The sequence below is a fragment of the Cottoperca gobio genome, chromosome 3 (assembly GCF_900634415.1).
Source record: "Cottoperca gobio chromosome 3, fCotGob3.1, whole genome shotgun sequence".
In the NCBI taxonomy this organism is placed as follows: domain Eukaryota; kingdom Metazoa; phylum Chordata; class Actinopteri; order Perciformes; family Bovichtidae; genus Cottoperca; species Cottoperca gobio.
Genome location: NC_041357.1, coordinates 27,335,150 through 27,354,087, shown reverse-complemented (window position 1 = coordinate 27,354,087; position 18,938 = coordinate 27,335,150). Strand labels below are relative to the sequence as shown.

The 18,938-nt window shown below is 43.1% G+C and overlaps 1 protein-coding gene across 1 annotated transcript in view; it reads right to left on the bottom strand.

Moving 5' to 3' along the window:
- Positions 1–269: 269 nt before the first annotated feature.
- The window catches only part of celf6 (CUGBP Elav-like family member 6), a 134,994-nt gene continuing 116,325 nt past the window's right edge, over positions 270–18,938 (bottom strand). Inside the window, 3 exon segments of the mRNA XM_029455800.1 lie at positions 270–6,965; positions 11,650–11,799; positions 17,481–17,624. Coding sequence (XP_029311660.1) covers positions 11,672–11,799; positions 17,481–17,624 — 272 coding nt within the window. The 3' untranslated portion in view covers positions 270–6,965; positions 11,650–11,671.

Below are 18,938 nucleotides of genomic sequence, written 5' to 3'. Positions count from 1 at the left end.
GGCAGAATTCCCTCCTTACATTAACAAGTCAACCTGACTGGAGTAAAGCATTGTGGCGCTATCTACTGTTGGTACAATGTCTTCAGTGGATGGAGTCACATTAAAGCAAAGAACATAGAAGATGAACATCAGAGCTATGTCAATGATTACCACCAACCCTTGGAAAATAACACAATTACATCGTGACAGAGATAGACAAGGAGAAGAACATTACAGGAAACCGTCCTTGGTTAAAAGACAATGAGATATGACGGCATCGGTCTCCAAACCAATCTGACTGCAAAGTTAGATTTTTTTTTTTTTTTTTTTTTTGCTTTTTTCTCAAAACAACAAAAGGCCTCAAATGAGATTCTTTTTGAACATGCAATGCTGATTCATTTGAACTCAGTTGTGCAATGGACTCATTTTTCTGAATCCACATGACCAGTACCATCAATTATCCTTTTACAGTGCAGTTTGTTAATTCTTGATTATTGATTTAAGAGCTTTCCGTCAGCAAAAAAATCTCTTTGAAGTTGCTCATCCACGAGGGATTTCATACAGGGATTGTGCAGCCAAAAGAAAAAGAAGAACAACAGAACAATGATCAAAGTGTATCCGAATAAACCTCATGACAATGGGTCTATCCCAGCTTCAGCAGATAATAACACAATGGAAGAGAAAATAAAGATCCATTTACCAACATGAGTATAAAATCCCATTTTTGAACATCAGTGCTTCACTATACAAGAAATAACATCGTTTCATCTTCAGGTTTGGATAAATTATTTCATAGGTTCCTTTTCTTAGTTTCACTGAAATATATTAACTATTCTTTTCATTTTTTTTTTAAACGTTTGAACATGATCTATTGTACGGCTTATAAAGAAGGTTCAACATAATTTAAAAATAAGCTATATTGTATGTACAGGAGTAATGCAGCTGTGTGTTCAGGATTGAGTCAAGCTAGCAGGGGGTTCTGCTGGGTTCTACAATAACAGCTCTCTTGGTTCTCCCCTTCCTCCGATCTCGGCCTAAACACGTACATGTGGGTTCCACCGTGTGTATTAAATGTTTGATTCGAAAATGATTTATGTACATGTTGAACAAACTGTTACCTGGAGTTTCATTTTGTAAAACTAACTTCCTTATAAAGCCAAAACTTTCACTTCTAATGAATTTGAAAAAGTGTCGTGGTGGCTGATGGGTTTGTTATTTTTTTTTTGTCGCACTGTCAAGCGGTGAGCATGCAGATGGATGAACTCTACTGTCACTGTCATATCTTTTCATCAGCCCCAATTGGACTAATCCAATTACCGCACAGGCAATCTTTCTTCTGTCAGAAAAATCATGACATGTCGTTGTACACAGAATCTTAATTAAAGGATCACTTCGGGGCTGTGGCTTAGCTTTGACACTAAGTCAAATACTCTCTTAGCCTTAGTCTGACGCTTAGGGTTGTAGGATGTGTGTTCAGAGCCCAAACTTAAAGGGCTTAAAAGAACTAAAACTCTCCTAGATCCCTGCACTGCTGTGGATACATTTTATAGTGACATCATTGTCCCACAGAGTTGGGATTCTCAACGCACGCTGCTATACAACCGTCCTCTGTTTTCGTATTTAATAGGCTATTTACATTAAGGAATAAAAAAAGTCTTCATTACTGTCAGCCATGTTGTTAAACATAATCACACACCTCCAGCGTTTCCTTGTGCGATGTTGGGAGGAAGATGGCACCTTTTTTTGTTTGTTAGTTTGTTTGTTTGTTACTCGCTGGAATTGGATGGCGATGCTATAAATCCAAAGAACAATTTGGGTGGTTCATCGGCCCTTCTGCTGGCGGAGCGCTCCCCCGCGGTGGGACGCGATCTCACAGCACTGACCTCTTTGTTTGTGATTCTGCTCGACCTCCCTCAGGATCAGGGGTAAGGCAAGGCTCTGAACCTCTCCACTAATCATGACATCATAGCGCCTGATGCCCTGAGTATTGGGAGTGATTTTGTGGAGTGTCAGTTTAGCACACAGCAATCCCCACCACCACCACCACCCAGTGCCTATTTCAACCTCCACCCTTTTCCATACAAAATCTCATTTCCACAGCGAAATCCTCTCTGCGCTAATGTGAGATGATGGAAAAGCTCTCTCCCAAAGCAGCTATTAAATGAGAGGCATTAATTTCTTCCCTCCTGTCCAACAGGTTCCTTTAATTATCTCTCCACTTTCAGTCAATTACATTTCACTTCCTTTCCTTGACAATCACTGCTATTTTAGGGTGAGTGTTATGCACCCAGGGGGTTGGAGACTCGTAGACATGCTGTAGCAGTTCTGCTCGGCCCGCCGTCGGCAGGGGTTCTCCGAGGATACATGCTCCTCTAGAGGACTGACCTTATGAGCAGTCGTATAGTCGCAATCGGGTATCCTACGTATTAAACCCCCCCCGCAATTTCTCATTTAATAATACAGCGTGAGAGTGGGTGCATGCATCAGTGGCAGAGAAGCAAGTGAGCTTAATGCTCACTATAACAGCGCTGGCTATATGCGCACGCTAAAGCATTGAGTCTGAGTTTGCTAGATGAAGCAGCTTAATGCGGTTGGGGGGGTAGGGACATAATGCTTGACATTGCCTTGTATGTTTGGACTGGCATGCTAAATGTTATACTCTCACAATCATTAGATTCTTACTTAATCCTTGAGGTTAAAATGCCATGTTATATTTCATCATTGTAAATTAGAGGACACAAATCAAATGCCAGTGTTTGGCAACAGCTTGGGTTGACATTTCACATTGCTCTTAGAGGTGAAACATGGCCTGGACTTAAAACCAGATTAGAACTGTGTCTGGGAGCCGGGCGAGCAGAGACCCGTGTCAATAACTGGGGGAATGGAAAGATCTAACAACAATCTGTTCTTGTTTTAGCAGTTTTGGAGCATGTTTCATAGCTATTTCTGTTTTTAATGCACATCAGTAACACCCTCCCCTGAGTGTATAAGTAATAATGGCACCCTTATCAAAAGTGTTGAAGTGCTGATTTCATAATGCTTAATTTAGCCCTGGCATAGCAGCGATGCTACACGAACACCGCACCGTTAGCCAAGCAGACAGCGGGATACTCGGCTAGACTGGGTTTGGGCTCACCGGGGACTCAACCTGCCATTAGCAAGTGGGAACTAGTACAGCATCTGATATAAGACGGAGAAGATCAGTGGAGCAGGCATGCAAGGTTCATGTTCAGCCTGACAGAGCTGCGCTCGCAGAATGTATTCTAAAGATGGCAGAGACAAGCACAGGACATTTCATTGCTCATGGAACATTAGATTCCCCATCGATTAGTTCAGCTTCACATGATTAATGAGCACAAACGGTTTGCAGAACATGGCTTTGTTTTGACCTACTTCAAGACAAATCATGTAGCTTCCTGCATTTCCACCTAACTTCCGATCAAGGGCTAAGACGACGTTTGTTTTGTTTTTTTTAAATCTGAAGAGCTACTGTGCTTCACGGATATTCTCTCAGCGTTGAACACTACTGTGCTTTGCATGTGTTCCAGCAGGAATACAAGCAAGAGAAAGCAATACGTGTATTAAGAGCGTAATTATTATAGAAGTTATTGTGTAAAATACTGTGGTGTCTGAAGATATAGTTGAGAAACAATTACATGCTGAAAGAAGAAGCACAATCACACGCTTCACCGCCGCTGCTTCTACACATTTGCAGATTTCCAGCAAAGATTGTTGGTTTTAAACATTCGCTTATCGTCCACCTTTTTGTCTTTTCACTTTTGCTAATGTCAATCTGCTTTGCAACACCTTGCTATGATATTGAAGGTTTTATCCCACATCCTTCGTCGCCCCTGGTTCTATTGGTGCCCGGTCAGCTGTCAGCAGCCTTGATAGGGAGTCGGCACAAACATAATTCTCTCTAATCTTCCCTCTGTCATCCATGTGCATGCAGGGGACCATCTCTCCCGTCATTTGGTCCAAGTGATTATCCCGGTGATTTTTCACTTGGTTGCTGCTAATGTATAGAGGCTGGTGATTACAGTGTGATTAGAGGGAAAGGTGAAATAGCATGTCTAATACGGTGCAGGAGATAATTGAAGGGTAGTGAGCACAGACATTAGCCAGTTTCGAAAATGCTGTTCTAAAGGGTGGGGGGGGGGGCTGTTGGCAGTTGGGCTGATGTTTTGGAAAGGCATGGCTGCTCTTAGGACAGGGGGGACAAGAGGGGGTACATGGCACACTGATATCAAATCAAGACCTTCTGCTTATGTAAATGACAAAGAATAGTAGTGCATTGAAGAATTTGCTGGCACACATTATCAGTCCCCTCTTCAGCGCTTTGGAATAGGTCTGGTCTGCTCTTCTGTCTAAAGAAAGCTAGTGCAAGAGGGAGGAAACGGCAAGGAGGGGAGTCTCGCTAGTAAATGGGAACTGGTTGGACTCGAGCCTAAGGTACACTCCAACCCTTTTAATCCTGCTCTTTGAAAGCATACAGGGCGGATAAATAGTGTTTGTCACCACGAGCTTGATTACAGCTTCTATTTTTTTCTGGATTGAGTAATTGGGCATGATCCTAGAAGCATCAGTTTAAAGGATCCCGATGTCATGTTTGCTTGTTGACTTCCTCTCTTCACCTCCCTCTCTCCTTGCCTAGCCATGCCTCTTACAGCCAGCTGCCAGTGCTCGAAGGGCTGGTGTACGGATGTGAGCTGGTGTTCGACAGAGAAAATTGGGAAGTGTTTAGAGTGACTGAAACGACATCGCTCCTCCCTCCAGACTCATTCCAAACATATTGATCTGCTTTTCGAGAAGAGCTGGCATCCAGAGCTCTAAAACAGTCGAAATAAAGGCTACAGGACCCTTAATCAAGACATGACAGAACTGGAGTGCTTTACTCGGTCCTGCGTGGCGTCGGTGTCAGAGAGGCTACGAGCGAGCTGAATGATGGTTAAGAGTGACTGTTAGAACTCATTTAGAAATAGTCTGTTCAAGCATAGGCTCTATGTATAATACATGAAGAAAGCAGGTCAGGGAACATGTTAATAGTGGAATTTACATTATATTTGACAGACTTTTAAGCTCTAAAAGCCTGCACTCCTTTACCATCAATCCAGTAAATCCAGTTTGCCTTCAGAGAGATATTTGTTAGCATCTGCCAAGAGACAAGAGGCGATTGTTCTCAATCTGGAGTTCTGCAGCTGATATCAGTGGACACGCGTATCCTTGGCATGTCACGTTACAGTCCTGTTTGTTTACAACAGGCATACTTAGTTTTTTTTGACAGAATTCCATAACGCTATAAGGGCCGTGTCATTTGTATACTGAGTTCATTCTGCTGGCAGTTTCAGTAGCTGTCTCTTTACTCCCTTTCTGCTGCCCTCGTGACCGTCCATGTGTCCTTCTAGTGGAACCATCACCCCTTAACAATTTGTGGCTTCACAATTCACACTCCTTGTTGCAATACAAAAGGACAAGAAAAGAACAAAGAAAAACAAAAGACACACCCCCATGTCCATTTGCTTGGTCTTTACAGTGGATTGTCGCTTGAACACAAAGGCTAGTGAGAAGCCTTAAACGTCTGCACCCCGTCCAGCGCAGACATGAGTAACTTCTGTCTGGTTTTTTTTTTCTCTTGTCATTCTTTCTTCTTCTTTTTCTTCTTCTTCTTCTTCTTCTTCTTCTTCTTCTTCTTCTTCTTCTTCTTCTTCTTCTTCTTCTTCTTCTTCTTCTTCTTCTTCTTCTTCTTCTTCTTCTTCTTCTTCTTCTTCTTCTTCTTCTTCTTCTTCTTCTTCTTCTGTTCATAGCTGTCAGAGCGTGTGGTGACGTATACATCATGATGAGCGAGATATCCAGTGGCTGATACCTTTAACATCCAAGAAAAAGAGACTCGTTGCGTACAAGGGGCAGATGAATGTTCCCCCCACCCGCACCCCCCCCACCCAATCCTTTTGCCCACTTTTCATTACAACTTCAAGTATTTTTTTAAACAACAGCAAAAGTTAGCAAATCTACATTGTTTTCTAATCTACTTTACTATTCTACAACCTGGAGCTAAACCAGCATCCAGAGCGAAAGATCAGCCCCTACACTACGATGCCATGTCTTTTTTTATTTTTTACATTATTTCCATTTTCTTTTATTCGTACTTACAGTAGGCCACTGGATATTGATTTAATGATTTTTTTGACTACGAGTAAATTGTAATACTTGCAGCTACAAGGTATGAGTTTTTAAATATATATTTATATATTTATATATTTATATTCTTTTAAAAAGCGTTTAGTCCTTTGGTCCCTATTTCCTAAGGAATGATGCATGTAAATTATCCTGGATTCTTCTTCTTCTTCTTCCTCCTCCTCTTCCTCTTCTTCTCGTTTTCTTCTTCTCGTTTTCTTCTTTGATCCAGAGCTTGCCCTGTCACAGAGCACAACACCTGTGTAGGCACAAAAACCAAAATGGCAGCAGGCTGGTGTGTGTGTTTGTGTGTGTGCACACACGCATGTGTTTGCGTCAGTACTTGAGTTGGCATTTGCACGTATTTATACATGTACAAGGTAGTTTTTTTTTTTTTTTTTCCCTTTTCTTTTCTTTTTTTATGTGTAGCATCTTTAAATGTGTATGTTTGCTTTGTTATTTGTGTTTATCTATATCCTGTGTCAGTATGCATGCTTTGAGCATAATGAGTCTATAAAGGTTTTTTTCCCCATCATGTCTAAAAAACAGCAGCAAAAAAGTTGGTCTCTGCAAAAAATCTTCTTCCACAGACGCCAAAGCAAAACGGGGAAAAAAGAGGCATTTGCGAAGAAAGAAAAAACAAAAATAAAACAAAACAACAACAACTCTGGGATCCCTCTCTCAGTCACCCAATCTTTCAGCGGGTTTCCAGCAGGATCAAGGGACCACCCTTCCTTCATGATATGTAGCAGAGCAAGAAGTCTTTGTACTTTTACTGCACTTGTGGAAATAAGGTGTTGTGGCCCTTCATCCTGTGACACAGAGAGAGCGAGAGAGAGAGAGAGAGAGAGAGAGAGAGAGAGAGAGGGAGGGGGGGGGGGGGGGGAGAATAGGGAGAGTGGATTTAGTGAGGCTGCAGCAAACATGCTCAGGGTTGCTGGCTCCCGGTTATCACACAGACTGACAGGCACAGCCAACAGCATGAGAAACAGACGGGGAGGAGAGAAAAAAAAAGAGGAGTGTGTCAATCAAAACCAGAAATAAGTGGGCTAAAGGTGGGGTGGGAGATTTGTGTTTTAACCATATGGAACAGACACCTACACTGTGACAGCACTAATCCAAGGGAGGCCTCATTTAAACCGACTACATCTCCCTGCATGAAAAGAAATACAGCGGAGTGTTGCTGTCATTCATCGTATTGTTAATTCATTACAGAGAAACTGCCAAAGAACAAGAAGAAAACAAGACAAAGCCAATATAAACAAAACGTACATGTTTGGAGAAATTGCCTCTAATTAGGATCCAACCCCCGCCTGTGCGTTGACTTAAAATGCTGCTCTGTCACTAAATGTCCGCGCTGTGTCTATAAAAGATCTAGTTTACAGCCTATCATCCCTAAGATGTTGTGATGCTATGATGCAGGTGAAGAAAGGCTACAAAATCACAGCAAATCACTCTCTGGGAGCGAACATGAAAGACTTTGTGACGGGAACAAGCGTGCCCAGACACTCTTTGTTCTCCCTTTCCATTCCTGTAAATGAGCTTGTTACCATTTCATAATAGATCTGCTTTTTAGATGTGAGAGCGCAGATTCTAGCTTATTTCTTATGTGTGCCAAAGCGAGCCCGGCCATTAGCAGCATAAAGCACTAACCGTCACGATTACAGATGCCCTCTTTTAGAAGCCACTGGCGGCATATACATCTACCACCGAGAAGAAGAAACACACAGTGGCTTTTAAATCTCTCCCAAGTAAACAGCTTCTTTGAAAACCTCACAAGTATTTCACCCTCCAACTTCGTCAGATAATAAAAAATTAATTTCCTGTTTTTCACAAGCTTTTTGTCCCGCCGTTATGCCCTCCCCGACACACTGCCATCTACTGAGATGGCTCCATAAAAGACACCTGGCAGTTAAGAGGCATAGAAAGACCTTATTCCTCCTGGCTTGCCTGGCTAGACTCCCCCCCTGAGTTCATTGGATAGACTACGGGAGGGAGAGTCGCCTGCAGGGCTTCTGAAAGAATAGGGCTGTGTGAGTTCGATGAAAACGACTAACTCTTATCAGGGCTTGGCCTGGAGGGATAGAAACAAACTCTCTTGCAAAGAAAGGACCTTTTCACTGTGTTTGATGCCTTTGTCTTTTTTACAGACTGAGTAACAAATATCTCAGATACAAGCCACACAAACACCAGAGCTAATTTACCTGGTGTCATAAACCTACACGAACAGCATGCAGCGGCAAACACTCATCCCAGGAATGTGTGTGTTTTGCTCTATTTCTGCAGCCTGCTTATACATCTATGTGTACAGTATGGCTGTAGGGTGGACATATTTTGGCCATGTGGGTCCGCAGCGCTGCCTGCAGCTCTGCTATCACGGCGTAATTGGTTTGCACCCTCATAAATAAATAAATGGGAAGTGATTCTCATGTTAGGCAAACAAAACAATCTTGCAGAAGCACTCCCTGTGCAGATGGAATCCACGGAGAAGTGGAGTGTCAACATTTGCCTGTGCTCGCTGCGTGAACGTTGGAGATTTAATTGGCTACACAAACATAGGGTCATCTTGGCCATCTCTCAACTAAACAGCTGTCGATCGGAGGGGGGGGGGGGGAGATAAAAAAAAGGTCCTTTCTGCAAAGATTCAGACTTTCCTAAAAAAAAATAATCATAGTTTGCTGGGGGGAAAGAAAAACACTGTTGATGTGAATGTGAAGAAATAGAGAAATACAATACATCCATACACATGAACCCCACAAGAGAAATCAAACATCACAAGGGCACACGGTACAATAGCACAAAGGGTTAAAGGCCACTTCCAGTTATAATCAACCACCCAGCAGCACGTCAGTTACATTATGTACAACAGGTACCAGCCAAGAAAGGCATCGTTTTACTGCACTCCACAAACTGCCAATATACAATATACAGTATATATATATATATATATTTAACAAGAGGGCAGAATATAAAAGAGATAGAAGTTAGATATCAATCAACGCCACGTCATGCAACGCAGTCACAGTCCCACCACATGACGTCATCCAAAAGAAAATGACACCATGGGTTCAACTTACAGCTGTGGGAACTTGGCCCCATGACAGGTGTGGGTGGGAGGTGGCTATAGCGGCGAAAGGCCACCTCACACTGTGTTTGGCCGTGTCAGGTTGCCAGGTTGGTGGGGGTGCAAAAGAAGGAAAGAAACAGTGGGATTTTCTTTTCCTTAAGTCAGAATTCAAAGCACCCTTTCCATATGTATTGCACACTCTCACTTATTCTGCCTGACAAATCAAATGATGTTATTATGGTCATTACCATAAAGAAACTGAGGAAAGAAAAAAGACTTGACAAGTAAAACAGAAAAAACAGAACCTTTTCTTATGCCCCAACGTGCTGCAGAAATATTCTCAGGCTGACAACATTTGCAGGTTAAAAGGTTGAATTGATGTTTTTATATTCACAAAGATAACCCTTAAGGCAGAAATGCATATTTCAGAAACGTGTCCTGTCTACAGTAATTGGATTTGCCTTGCATTGTTTGCTATGAGGGTGGCCGTACAGTGAGCGCTTCAGATTTTTTTTTTTGCATTAAGTTTATCTTTAAGACACAGAACGCAATTTCAGAGTAGCAGGGCTCCTGAGACCAGCAGGAGAGAATGCTGTCTGATCGTGTTTTTAATTCAACTTCAAAGCGAAATCGTCAGTATTAGAGTAAAGAAATGGGGGGGCTTCTGAAGTTATCCACATATTGAAGTTTTTACCTAAGAACACAAAAGAATTCATCGCTCTAGTTCCATCAAAGTTTCCCATCATTATAATGCAGTTGGCTTTAGAAAACAGATGAACTCGTGTCAGTCTTTCGCTCACAAGCTCAGTGTACCGTCTTCCACAATACAAGGCAATTAATGAAGAGGGAAAGAAAAGTTCTTAGAAGTAGATTGGTCAAATCCAGCTTCTTTACATAACATCCCTCATGGTTTTTAAGAATCCATAAAGCAGCAGCTGGCTTTACGGGCTGCTCTTTGGTTTTGGTCTGTTGCTTTTTCCTTTAACTCGACAACAGAAGTGGTGTAATAACAGAAGAAAAAAGACACAGAGATGAATTGAACCAGACCAGAGATGAAGGAGGACACGGAAACACACACACACACACACACACACACACACACACACACACACACACACTGATAAAGTGACAGAATATTATTATGTGAAACGTCTGTACTTTGAGACATTCTGAGTACATCTCAATGACTGTCCTGTCATTCAGCGCTGGAGCAGGATATTTTCCATTTGTCCCCCATTGATGTGCTAAATCAAACCCCCCCCACACACACACACACACTTCTCCGGGTGCTTTGAAAGCCTCTCTTTAATTGGGACACAGGATACAACTTTTATTCAAATGCTATCAAGCAGAAGATAAAGGGAGCATCTATCATTTGTATTGCGCACCACCTTCCATTAATGCCATCGTGTTGCTTTTAAAGAGTCAAATCTAAAACAAACAAACGGTTTCACCATGCTTTTATTTATGGGGGAATATCATCCAGGCGTATGTTATTGTAATGAAAAGTTGTCTCGGCAACTGGGCGAAGAGAGAACGCATCTATATTATTTTGCACTGGCAGCTGCACTTTGCAACAGATGGGCGATGATTGTTCGAATCAAGCCCGACACTATGAAATGAGTCTTTATTGAAGGATGCTGCTACTTTAAGTAAATCTTTCTTTTTTATTATTTTGCAGGAAAGCTTTGACTTTGTAATTTCCCCCCCCCCCCCCCCCAACAAAAGTAATTGTTAGAGATTGAAGATACCTGGTGGTACAACTATTGTGTGTTTGTACTTTGTGAGTGTATACTTTATGTAAAGCAGCATCATTTACAAGAGCTATTGCAGGGGGCTCGAAAATATTCTTATCTTCAAAAGGGGGGGGGGGCCCTGCAGAAAAGGTTTGTGAACCACTGACTTAGTTCAAGAAACAATACCTCGATGCTTTTTGTGAAAATTGGCAAATGACAGAATTTGAAATCGGACTGAAGAGTTAAGAGTTAACCAAGTGATGCTGATTAGTGACGGTGCTGAGCTCCACCCTTTACACCCACTGCAGTTTGTCTTCTCCACTAAACAAACTACTCATCATGTTCATCAGTAGCTTTGTAGAAGGTTACTATAAATCCTCTCTGTGCATCATCGTGCGTCTGAGCAGCTGACAGAAATCTAAAGCCGAGCTGTTACAGGAGAGAAACTATTTCTCAACGCCATCCTCAGTCGACGGTCAATTACGACCAGCTGGGTATTGATGATGTCATCAATTTGCACCGGAGCGTCCTGCAGGTAAAAATGAGATTTCAAACCCCATAAGTTTGAACTCTCACTCTCGCATGTACTGCAGCAACAAGAACTAAACTATCCAAGTCAAGTGGACAGTTTGGGTTTGAGAACAGGCGTGGCACCGTATGGGACGGCGTGTTACTGCATGGGTGTTAGTGTACCTGGGTATGGACAGCAGACGAGTCAGTAAGGTCGGTTGGCATCCTTTGGCCGCTTTAGCTGCACCTTCAGCCTCTTCATGCCTATCTGAAAGCCGTTCATGGCCTGGATAGCGGCTTGAGCACTGGACGGGTTATCAAAACTCACAAAGCCTGAGACAAGAATGGGAGAGAGATAGTGGGAGAGAAAGATGAGGGGGGGGGAAAGGAACAACACATGAGGGGAGAAGAATAGGTGAGAGAGAAACAGGAGAGGGAGAACAGACGGGCGAGATAAAAGGAAAAAGAGGGGAGAAAAAGACCCTTTTTAACTCTCGACAATGACACAACAATGGCTCTTTTGTTTTCTCTTTTCAGCGGATTAATTGAAAATCTTTGAATTAAAAAGATTACATAAAACCCCACAAAGGCTAATAACACAGATATTACAAATCATAGGAAGAAGAGCTGTTAGAAACCTCAAGTTTAACTTGAACAGAGAACAAAAAAACATGAAAAGGTGTTACAAGATTACAGGGAGAAAAGAGTCTCGTGTTGTGTGTCGACAAAGTCTTTTAATGTTACCTCAGTGTGAGCTGGAGAGAGTGGCAGGGCTGCACGTGTGTGTGTGTGTGTGTGTGTGTGTGTGTGTGTGTGTGTGTGTTTCCTTGTACGCGTGTGACTGAGCATGTATCTGAGTAAAGAGTAAAGGGCACGGAGGTCGTGACGAGATGCTAGGAGCAAGGTGTGTAGGACGGAGGTGCCTGCTGCTCTGAGTTATCACCTGGGTGTCGAGGCGGAATGAGCCCGCAGCTTTCCACACTGGGACTCCTTGCCTGCTCTTATCAGACACCTCTGTGATTGACGGCCCGAATTTTCCGCCTGCCAGCTGATTTGATCACACCGCTATGGGTCCAATTTAATTTGGGGGGAGAGGGCAGGCTTTTGTCAGTGCGGGGGAGATAAGGCTGCTGCTTTTACAAACCCTTTAAACAAACTGAGCAGGGAAGCGCCTGTCAGTTGGCAGTGATCCCCTCCCAATCCCACAAACACGCACGCTATCCCCGGCTTTAACGAATCTCCATACCTCACATTTACATCCACATGCCAAAAAAGGTGATGCTGGGGGTCAAAGTAGGGAAGGAGAAGGACAAAGACTGCACTGTGCTTGTATCTTTAGACATTAAAACAATAAAAGCAGAATTAGATATCTAAACATGTTTCCAGTTGTGGCTGTTTTGTCGAGACAAAGTAAGCGGATGATGCTTCACATCTTTGATGCCACACTGAGTGAGTGCTTCTGTGCTACTCAACACCCCCGAACGCTACTTAATGCTTGAGGTACGGCTCTCGCGGCAGCCATCCATATTAGCAGAATGTCTGTACGCGTTGTAATGTTGTGCATTTTTAATACAAACACGCACAAACATTGCAACAAACAGGGTGACGATGGGGAAATGCAAGTGGAGGACCAGGTCTCACATCGCCCGAGAACAGAAGAGTGACTCTGTCGTGATTCTGCGCTGTGATTCTGTTTGGTACTGCAGGAGGAACACCTCTTTACGGCACTGTTGCAGGAGGAACACCTCTTTACGGCACTGTTGCAGGAGGAACACCTCTTTACGGCACTGTTGCAGGAGGAACACCTCTTTACGGCACTGTTGCAGGAGGAACACCTCTTTACGGCACTGTTGCAGGAGGAACACCTCTTTACGGCACTGTTGCAGGAGGAACACCTCTTTACGGCACTGTTGCAGGAGGAACACCTCTTTACGGCACTGTTGCAGGAGGAACACCTCTTTACGGCACTGTTGCAGGAGGAACACCTCTTTACGGCACTGTTGCAGGAGGAACACCTCTTTACGGCACTGTTGCAGATGTAGCTGTCAGAAGTTAGTTGCTGGTTCACATCCCCTCAGGATTTGCACAACTCAGGTCGTGAACCTTTGTCTGCAAACTTTACAGTTTTAATCGCCTTACATATTATGCATTTATTTATTGTGATAGTTGTTTTATCATTTGCAAGTGTTGATTAGAGATTTGTTTGTTCTTTTATATGAAATCTATGGTTTTAGAGTTGTTGGGAAAGACAATTTAAAAGTGTTTAATTAACTGACTATATTGCACATTTCTGCTACCACCACTATTGCACAGCTCCTCCACTTTTAATTAAGATGTACATATTTTTTATTACATTGTTTTTTTTCTTTTATATATATATATATATATATTTATATTTCTTCACCAAAGCAAAGCAAAAAACGTGCTTGGCAATAAACCAGATTCTGATTCTGATTCTGACGCATGAATAACCCCTTAAAAGTGGGGGAAAAACAAAACGTGTCCTCTGTTTCCAGAAGCCCTTTAGGTAAATTACGTATATATATATATATTCTTTCTAAAAAGCAGAGGATTCCTTTTTTAAGTGTGTGTGCGTTATTCCATTCTCAGAAGACCTTTTGAAATTAATTTTCAAGCTAAATCCAGCTAACAAGGTAAGCTTTGATCACTTTTAAAAGTCAATAATGAGAGTCAAAAGGGGGGGGGGGATTAAGACTAATGTTACATCCATTAGAGACACGGGTTGGATTAAACAGTGAATATCTACGTGGGTGCACACGTCTTATTGATGTTCTATACATTAAGGTGACTCTTTAAAGCTATGTTAATACGTGTGCTTTCATGTCATCTTAATTTTCTTTTTATTGCATAGAAGTGAATTTTTGTATAAATCCCATCTCACCTGCACACATCCACTTCATCGGGAGGCAAATAAAGATACTTAACTAAACAGACATCTGTCTGAATTGACGGTGACGCATCCCTTAAGAGTCCTACTCCAGAAATAAATCCTTTTATAAGAACATGCTTCGAGTGCTCTTCCAGTGACCTTTTCCTCATATTCACATTTCCAAGCTTCTCTGTAAACACTCCATCTCGAAGAGGGATGTCGGGTTATCTCCTCTCAACATCCCAAAATGTAGTCCACCCCTGCTGCATGGAAAACCAGGCCATGTATGCACATCCTGTTGAGCGTCACGACAATCATTCTGCATTGGCAAGCGCTTTCTTTTTTAGTATTTAATTAAAAATGTATTAATAACATTAACACAATATTTAACATTTCATCACGAGACGGCGACATGCTGCTTTTTAACTTTTACATCAACAAACAGAATGCAATCTGTATTTAGATTATGAACTTGATGCTTTTACGATTTGAATTGGCAGAAGTGGATTATTTAAATCAGAATAGGGTGGTGGTGTGGGGGAAACTAAGATATCGGGTGAACTAAACGCTGACATGCAGACATGTTATAGATATGAATAATTAAGTTGTCTTAATGCTTTGTGTGTGCTTAGATTTGTCTTTTATTAACAGGAAGGTGGCTTTCTGTTCCTTTATATAACATGTTGCTGCAGTGAAAGCGTGTTTTCTGTACGGTCTCTTACTCTGTACAGGCTACAGTGTATCTACACATGTGCACGCGTCAGTGTCCATCAACAACACACTCCAGGCTGAACACACATTCTTAGGATTAAGTGGTCCAAGTTCTTAGAGGCCTAATAACTTATCCCCCTTCAAGCCCAGGGTCTTCTGCCGTCTAATGTGTTAATGTTTTATGAAGGAGCCCCGAAGCTTCTGCTTTAAAAGGGAGGGAAGGAAAGAACCCCCACCAAAGCATGATGGGTTAAAATGCTGTTTTTTTGCCAAGATCTTAATTACAAGCCGTGGAATATAAGCCGGTGAGACTGATGAGGTCACCGCCCCTTTGTCCTTCCCCCTTGTTGACTGACGGATAGTGATAGTGAGAGGCATATGTTTAGAGGAGAGCACACAAAGGCCGAGGGAGAGAGAGTCCTGAGACGGAAGAGAGGAAGAGGAAGAGGAAGAGGAAGAGACTCATGCCATGTTGAAGGGAGAGTGAAAGAAAGCCAATGCTGGGAGTCTCTCTCTCTCTCTCTCTCTCTCTCTCTCTCTCTCTCTCTCTTTCTCTGTCTCTCTCTCTATGTCTCTCTCTCTGTCTGTCTGTCTCTGTCTCTCTCTCTCTCTCTGTCTCTCTATCTGTCTGTCACTCTCTCTCTCTCTTCTCTTCCTCTGTCTCTCTCTCTATGTCTCTCTCTCTGTCTGTCTGTCTGTCTCTCTCTCTCTCTCTGTCTCTCTATCTGTCTCTCTCTCTGTCTGTCACTCTCTCTGTCTGTCTGTCTGTCTGTCTGTCTCTCTCTCTCTCTCTCTGTCTCTCTCTCTATGTCTCTCTCTCTATGTCTCTCTCTCTGTCTGTCTGTCTCTCTCGCTCTGTCTCTCTCTCTGTCTGTCACTCTCTCTCTCTGTCTGTCTGTCTGTCTGTCTGTCTCTCTCTCTCTGTCTGTCTCTCTCTCTGTCTCTCTCTCTATGTCTCTCTCTCTATGTCTCTCTCTCTGTCTGTCTGTCTCTCTCTCTCTCTCTCTGTCTCTCTCTCTGTCTGTCACTCTCTCTCTGTCTGTCTGTCTGTCTGTTCGTCTCTCTCTCTCTCTCTGTCTGTCTCTGTCTGTCTCTCTGTCTCTCTCTCTCTCTCTCTCTGTCTCTCTCTCTGTCGCTCTCTCTCTGTCGCTCTCTCTCTCCTCTCTCTCTGTCGCTCTCTCTGTCGCTCTCTCTCTCTCTCTATGTCTCTCTCTCTGTCGCTCTCTCTCTGTCGCTCTCTCTCTCTCCTCTCTCTCTGTCGCTCTCTCTATGTCTCTCTCTCTCTCTCTGTCTGTCTATCTCTATCTCCTCTCTCTCTCTCTCTCTCTCTCTCTGTCTCTCTCTCTGTCTCTCTCTCTCTCTCTCTCTCTCTCTCTTACTCTCTCTATCTGCTCTCTCTATCCTCTCTCTCTCTCTCTCTCTCCTGTCGCTCTCTCTCTGTTTGCTCTCTCTCTGTCGCCTTTACTCTCATGTCTCTCTGTCTCTTTGTCGCGCTCTCCTCTGTCTGTCGCTGTCTATATGTCTCTCTGTTGCCTCTCTCTCTCCTCTCTGCCTGTCACTCACTCTCTCTCTCTCTGTCTGTCTGTCTCTCTCTCTCTCTGTCGCTCTCTCTGTTGCTCTGTCTCTCTTGTCGCTCTCTCTCTCCTCTCTGCCTGTCACTCACTCTCTCTCTCTTGTCTCTGTCTCTGTCTCTCTCTCTCTCTCTCTCTCTGTCTCTCTCTCTCTCTGTCTATCTGTCTGTCTCTCTGTCTCTCTCTCTCTCCCTCTCTCTCTCTGTGTGTCTCTCTCTCTCTCTCTCTCTCTCTCTCTCTCTCTCTCTCTCTCTGTCCCTCTCTGGTGTGTGTGTGTCTCTCTCTCTCTCTCTCTCTCTCTCTCTCTCTCTCTCTCTCTCTCTCTCTCTCTCTCTCTCTCTCTCTCTGCCGGTCTCCTGGGTGCTGCTGTCCAACTGAATCAACAGTAAGGCCCACACCAGTCTATTATTATCTCTTTAAGCCCATGGATTCCACCTGCACTGCCTCCACCCTGATGAACTGGTTTGCTGTGTGGGTGGTGAGCAAAGAGGAAGGGATGCTGCTCGGCTGCCAGCAGGAGCACTAGGGGGGTCTGGGAAAATGTTTTCTCTTGGGTAAAGGAGTCTGGGTATGGCAGAGAAGCAGAGATGGATCCTGATTGTGTTAGGAATGGTGTGATAGAGAGGCTGGTGAATAAATGTGTGCAGCAAATGGCAATTTTGGAAAGATGTTTAGGTGAGTAGCTATATGATGGATTGATGGTCGGTTTGTCCACCACCATCACAGCACACTCTCCTCTTTCCATTGCCGATCCCCACCATATTGCCTGTGTGAGGGAGCCAGGAAGCACCTGTGCATTGATCTGTTGCTTTTTCTTCTCTCCACCGTAGATTTTTACTCACCGAAACATTTGCTCTGATTGGTCGCTCGGTCCACAAAGACTTTGGCGGAGATCACGTTGCCAAAAGGCAGGAACATTTGCATGAGCTCCGCATCTCCGAACTCCTGGGGCAGGTGATAAATAAACAGGTTGCAACCTTCTGGCCCTGGTGATGAGAGGAAGACAACAGGAGGGTTATATGGGAGCATAAACAGTGAGAGAGAGGCTGACCATAATAACACAGGTGGAAGAATGACTCAATAAAGCAATCAAGACAATAATCCAAGGAACGCAGGAGCCATGTAAACACCAAGTTGGTATTATGTTACCTGTGGCACAACAATTAGTTGTGTGGAACCTAGTTATTGAGTACAACCTCCTAAATCCTATTTTTAAAGTGGTACTGTATGGTCACACACAGAATCACATGATAACTATATAAACAAGAGACAAGAACAGGAAGAGAGGTTGATTGGAAGAACATATTAAAACGGTTACATTGAGAAAGAGAACCACTGAGTCAGAGGAAGAGAGAGGGGAGGACGCCGCAGAGCACAAGCCTCGTTTTTGTCCCAATTACTGTGTGACAGTAGGACTGTCTTCCAATCTCTCTCTCTATCCCTTCACACGCATCCACCCAGCTGCCACATGTTGTACAGGCCAATCTGGACAAAGGGAGGAATGAACTGGAAGGAGATATATATATATATATATATATATATATAGACAGAGACACAGAGAGAGATGATGGACTCGGGGACAGTAAGCTTGCAGCTGGCTGCCTGGCTAGCATTCTCTCCTGTGTCATTGCTCTGGGTGATAGCATGACGAGATGAGACTGGGGCTGGTGAGAAGGCTGATAAGAGGGCTGCAGTGGTGGCTGGCTGTACTGCCGCTATGCCTCTGTGAGATAGAGGACACACACACACAGGTTGACAGAGTGGGGATTTATTTTACATTTAAAGGCTGAATCTCGGTTCTGTGTGTTTTAGCTTTAGGTGTCTTTGAGAATTCGTGCTTTGAAAAAAAGTGCTTTGTTTGAGTGAAAGTCATTTTCACAACTGGAGTGTGAGGACGGTGGATGGGTTGGATGAGCCGCACAGTCGTTTCACTCCTAACAAACATAACATCACTTATTGTTTTGCCATTTCCATGTATGCAAGTCTGTGATTAAGCTGCGTGGAGGGAAGGTGATTTATGTTATATTTTTACAAGGTAGACAAATAATAAAATGACGCAACTTTTTACTGTAAACCACATCTGTTTAAAAAAATGCTAAATGTAATATTTCTTATACCGTATGGTACTTAAATTGACCTGCAAGTGCATGTTGATAAGTCGATCTGACTACATTATTATAAATGACTTGTACACAGTTTAAGATGAGAAGTAATTTAGTATGAGTCACTTATGCATAATTTATTATTATATATTTTTTGAAAGGCAAACTACAGATTTTACACATCAAAGTCTGTTTACA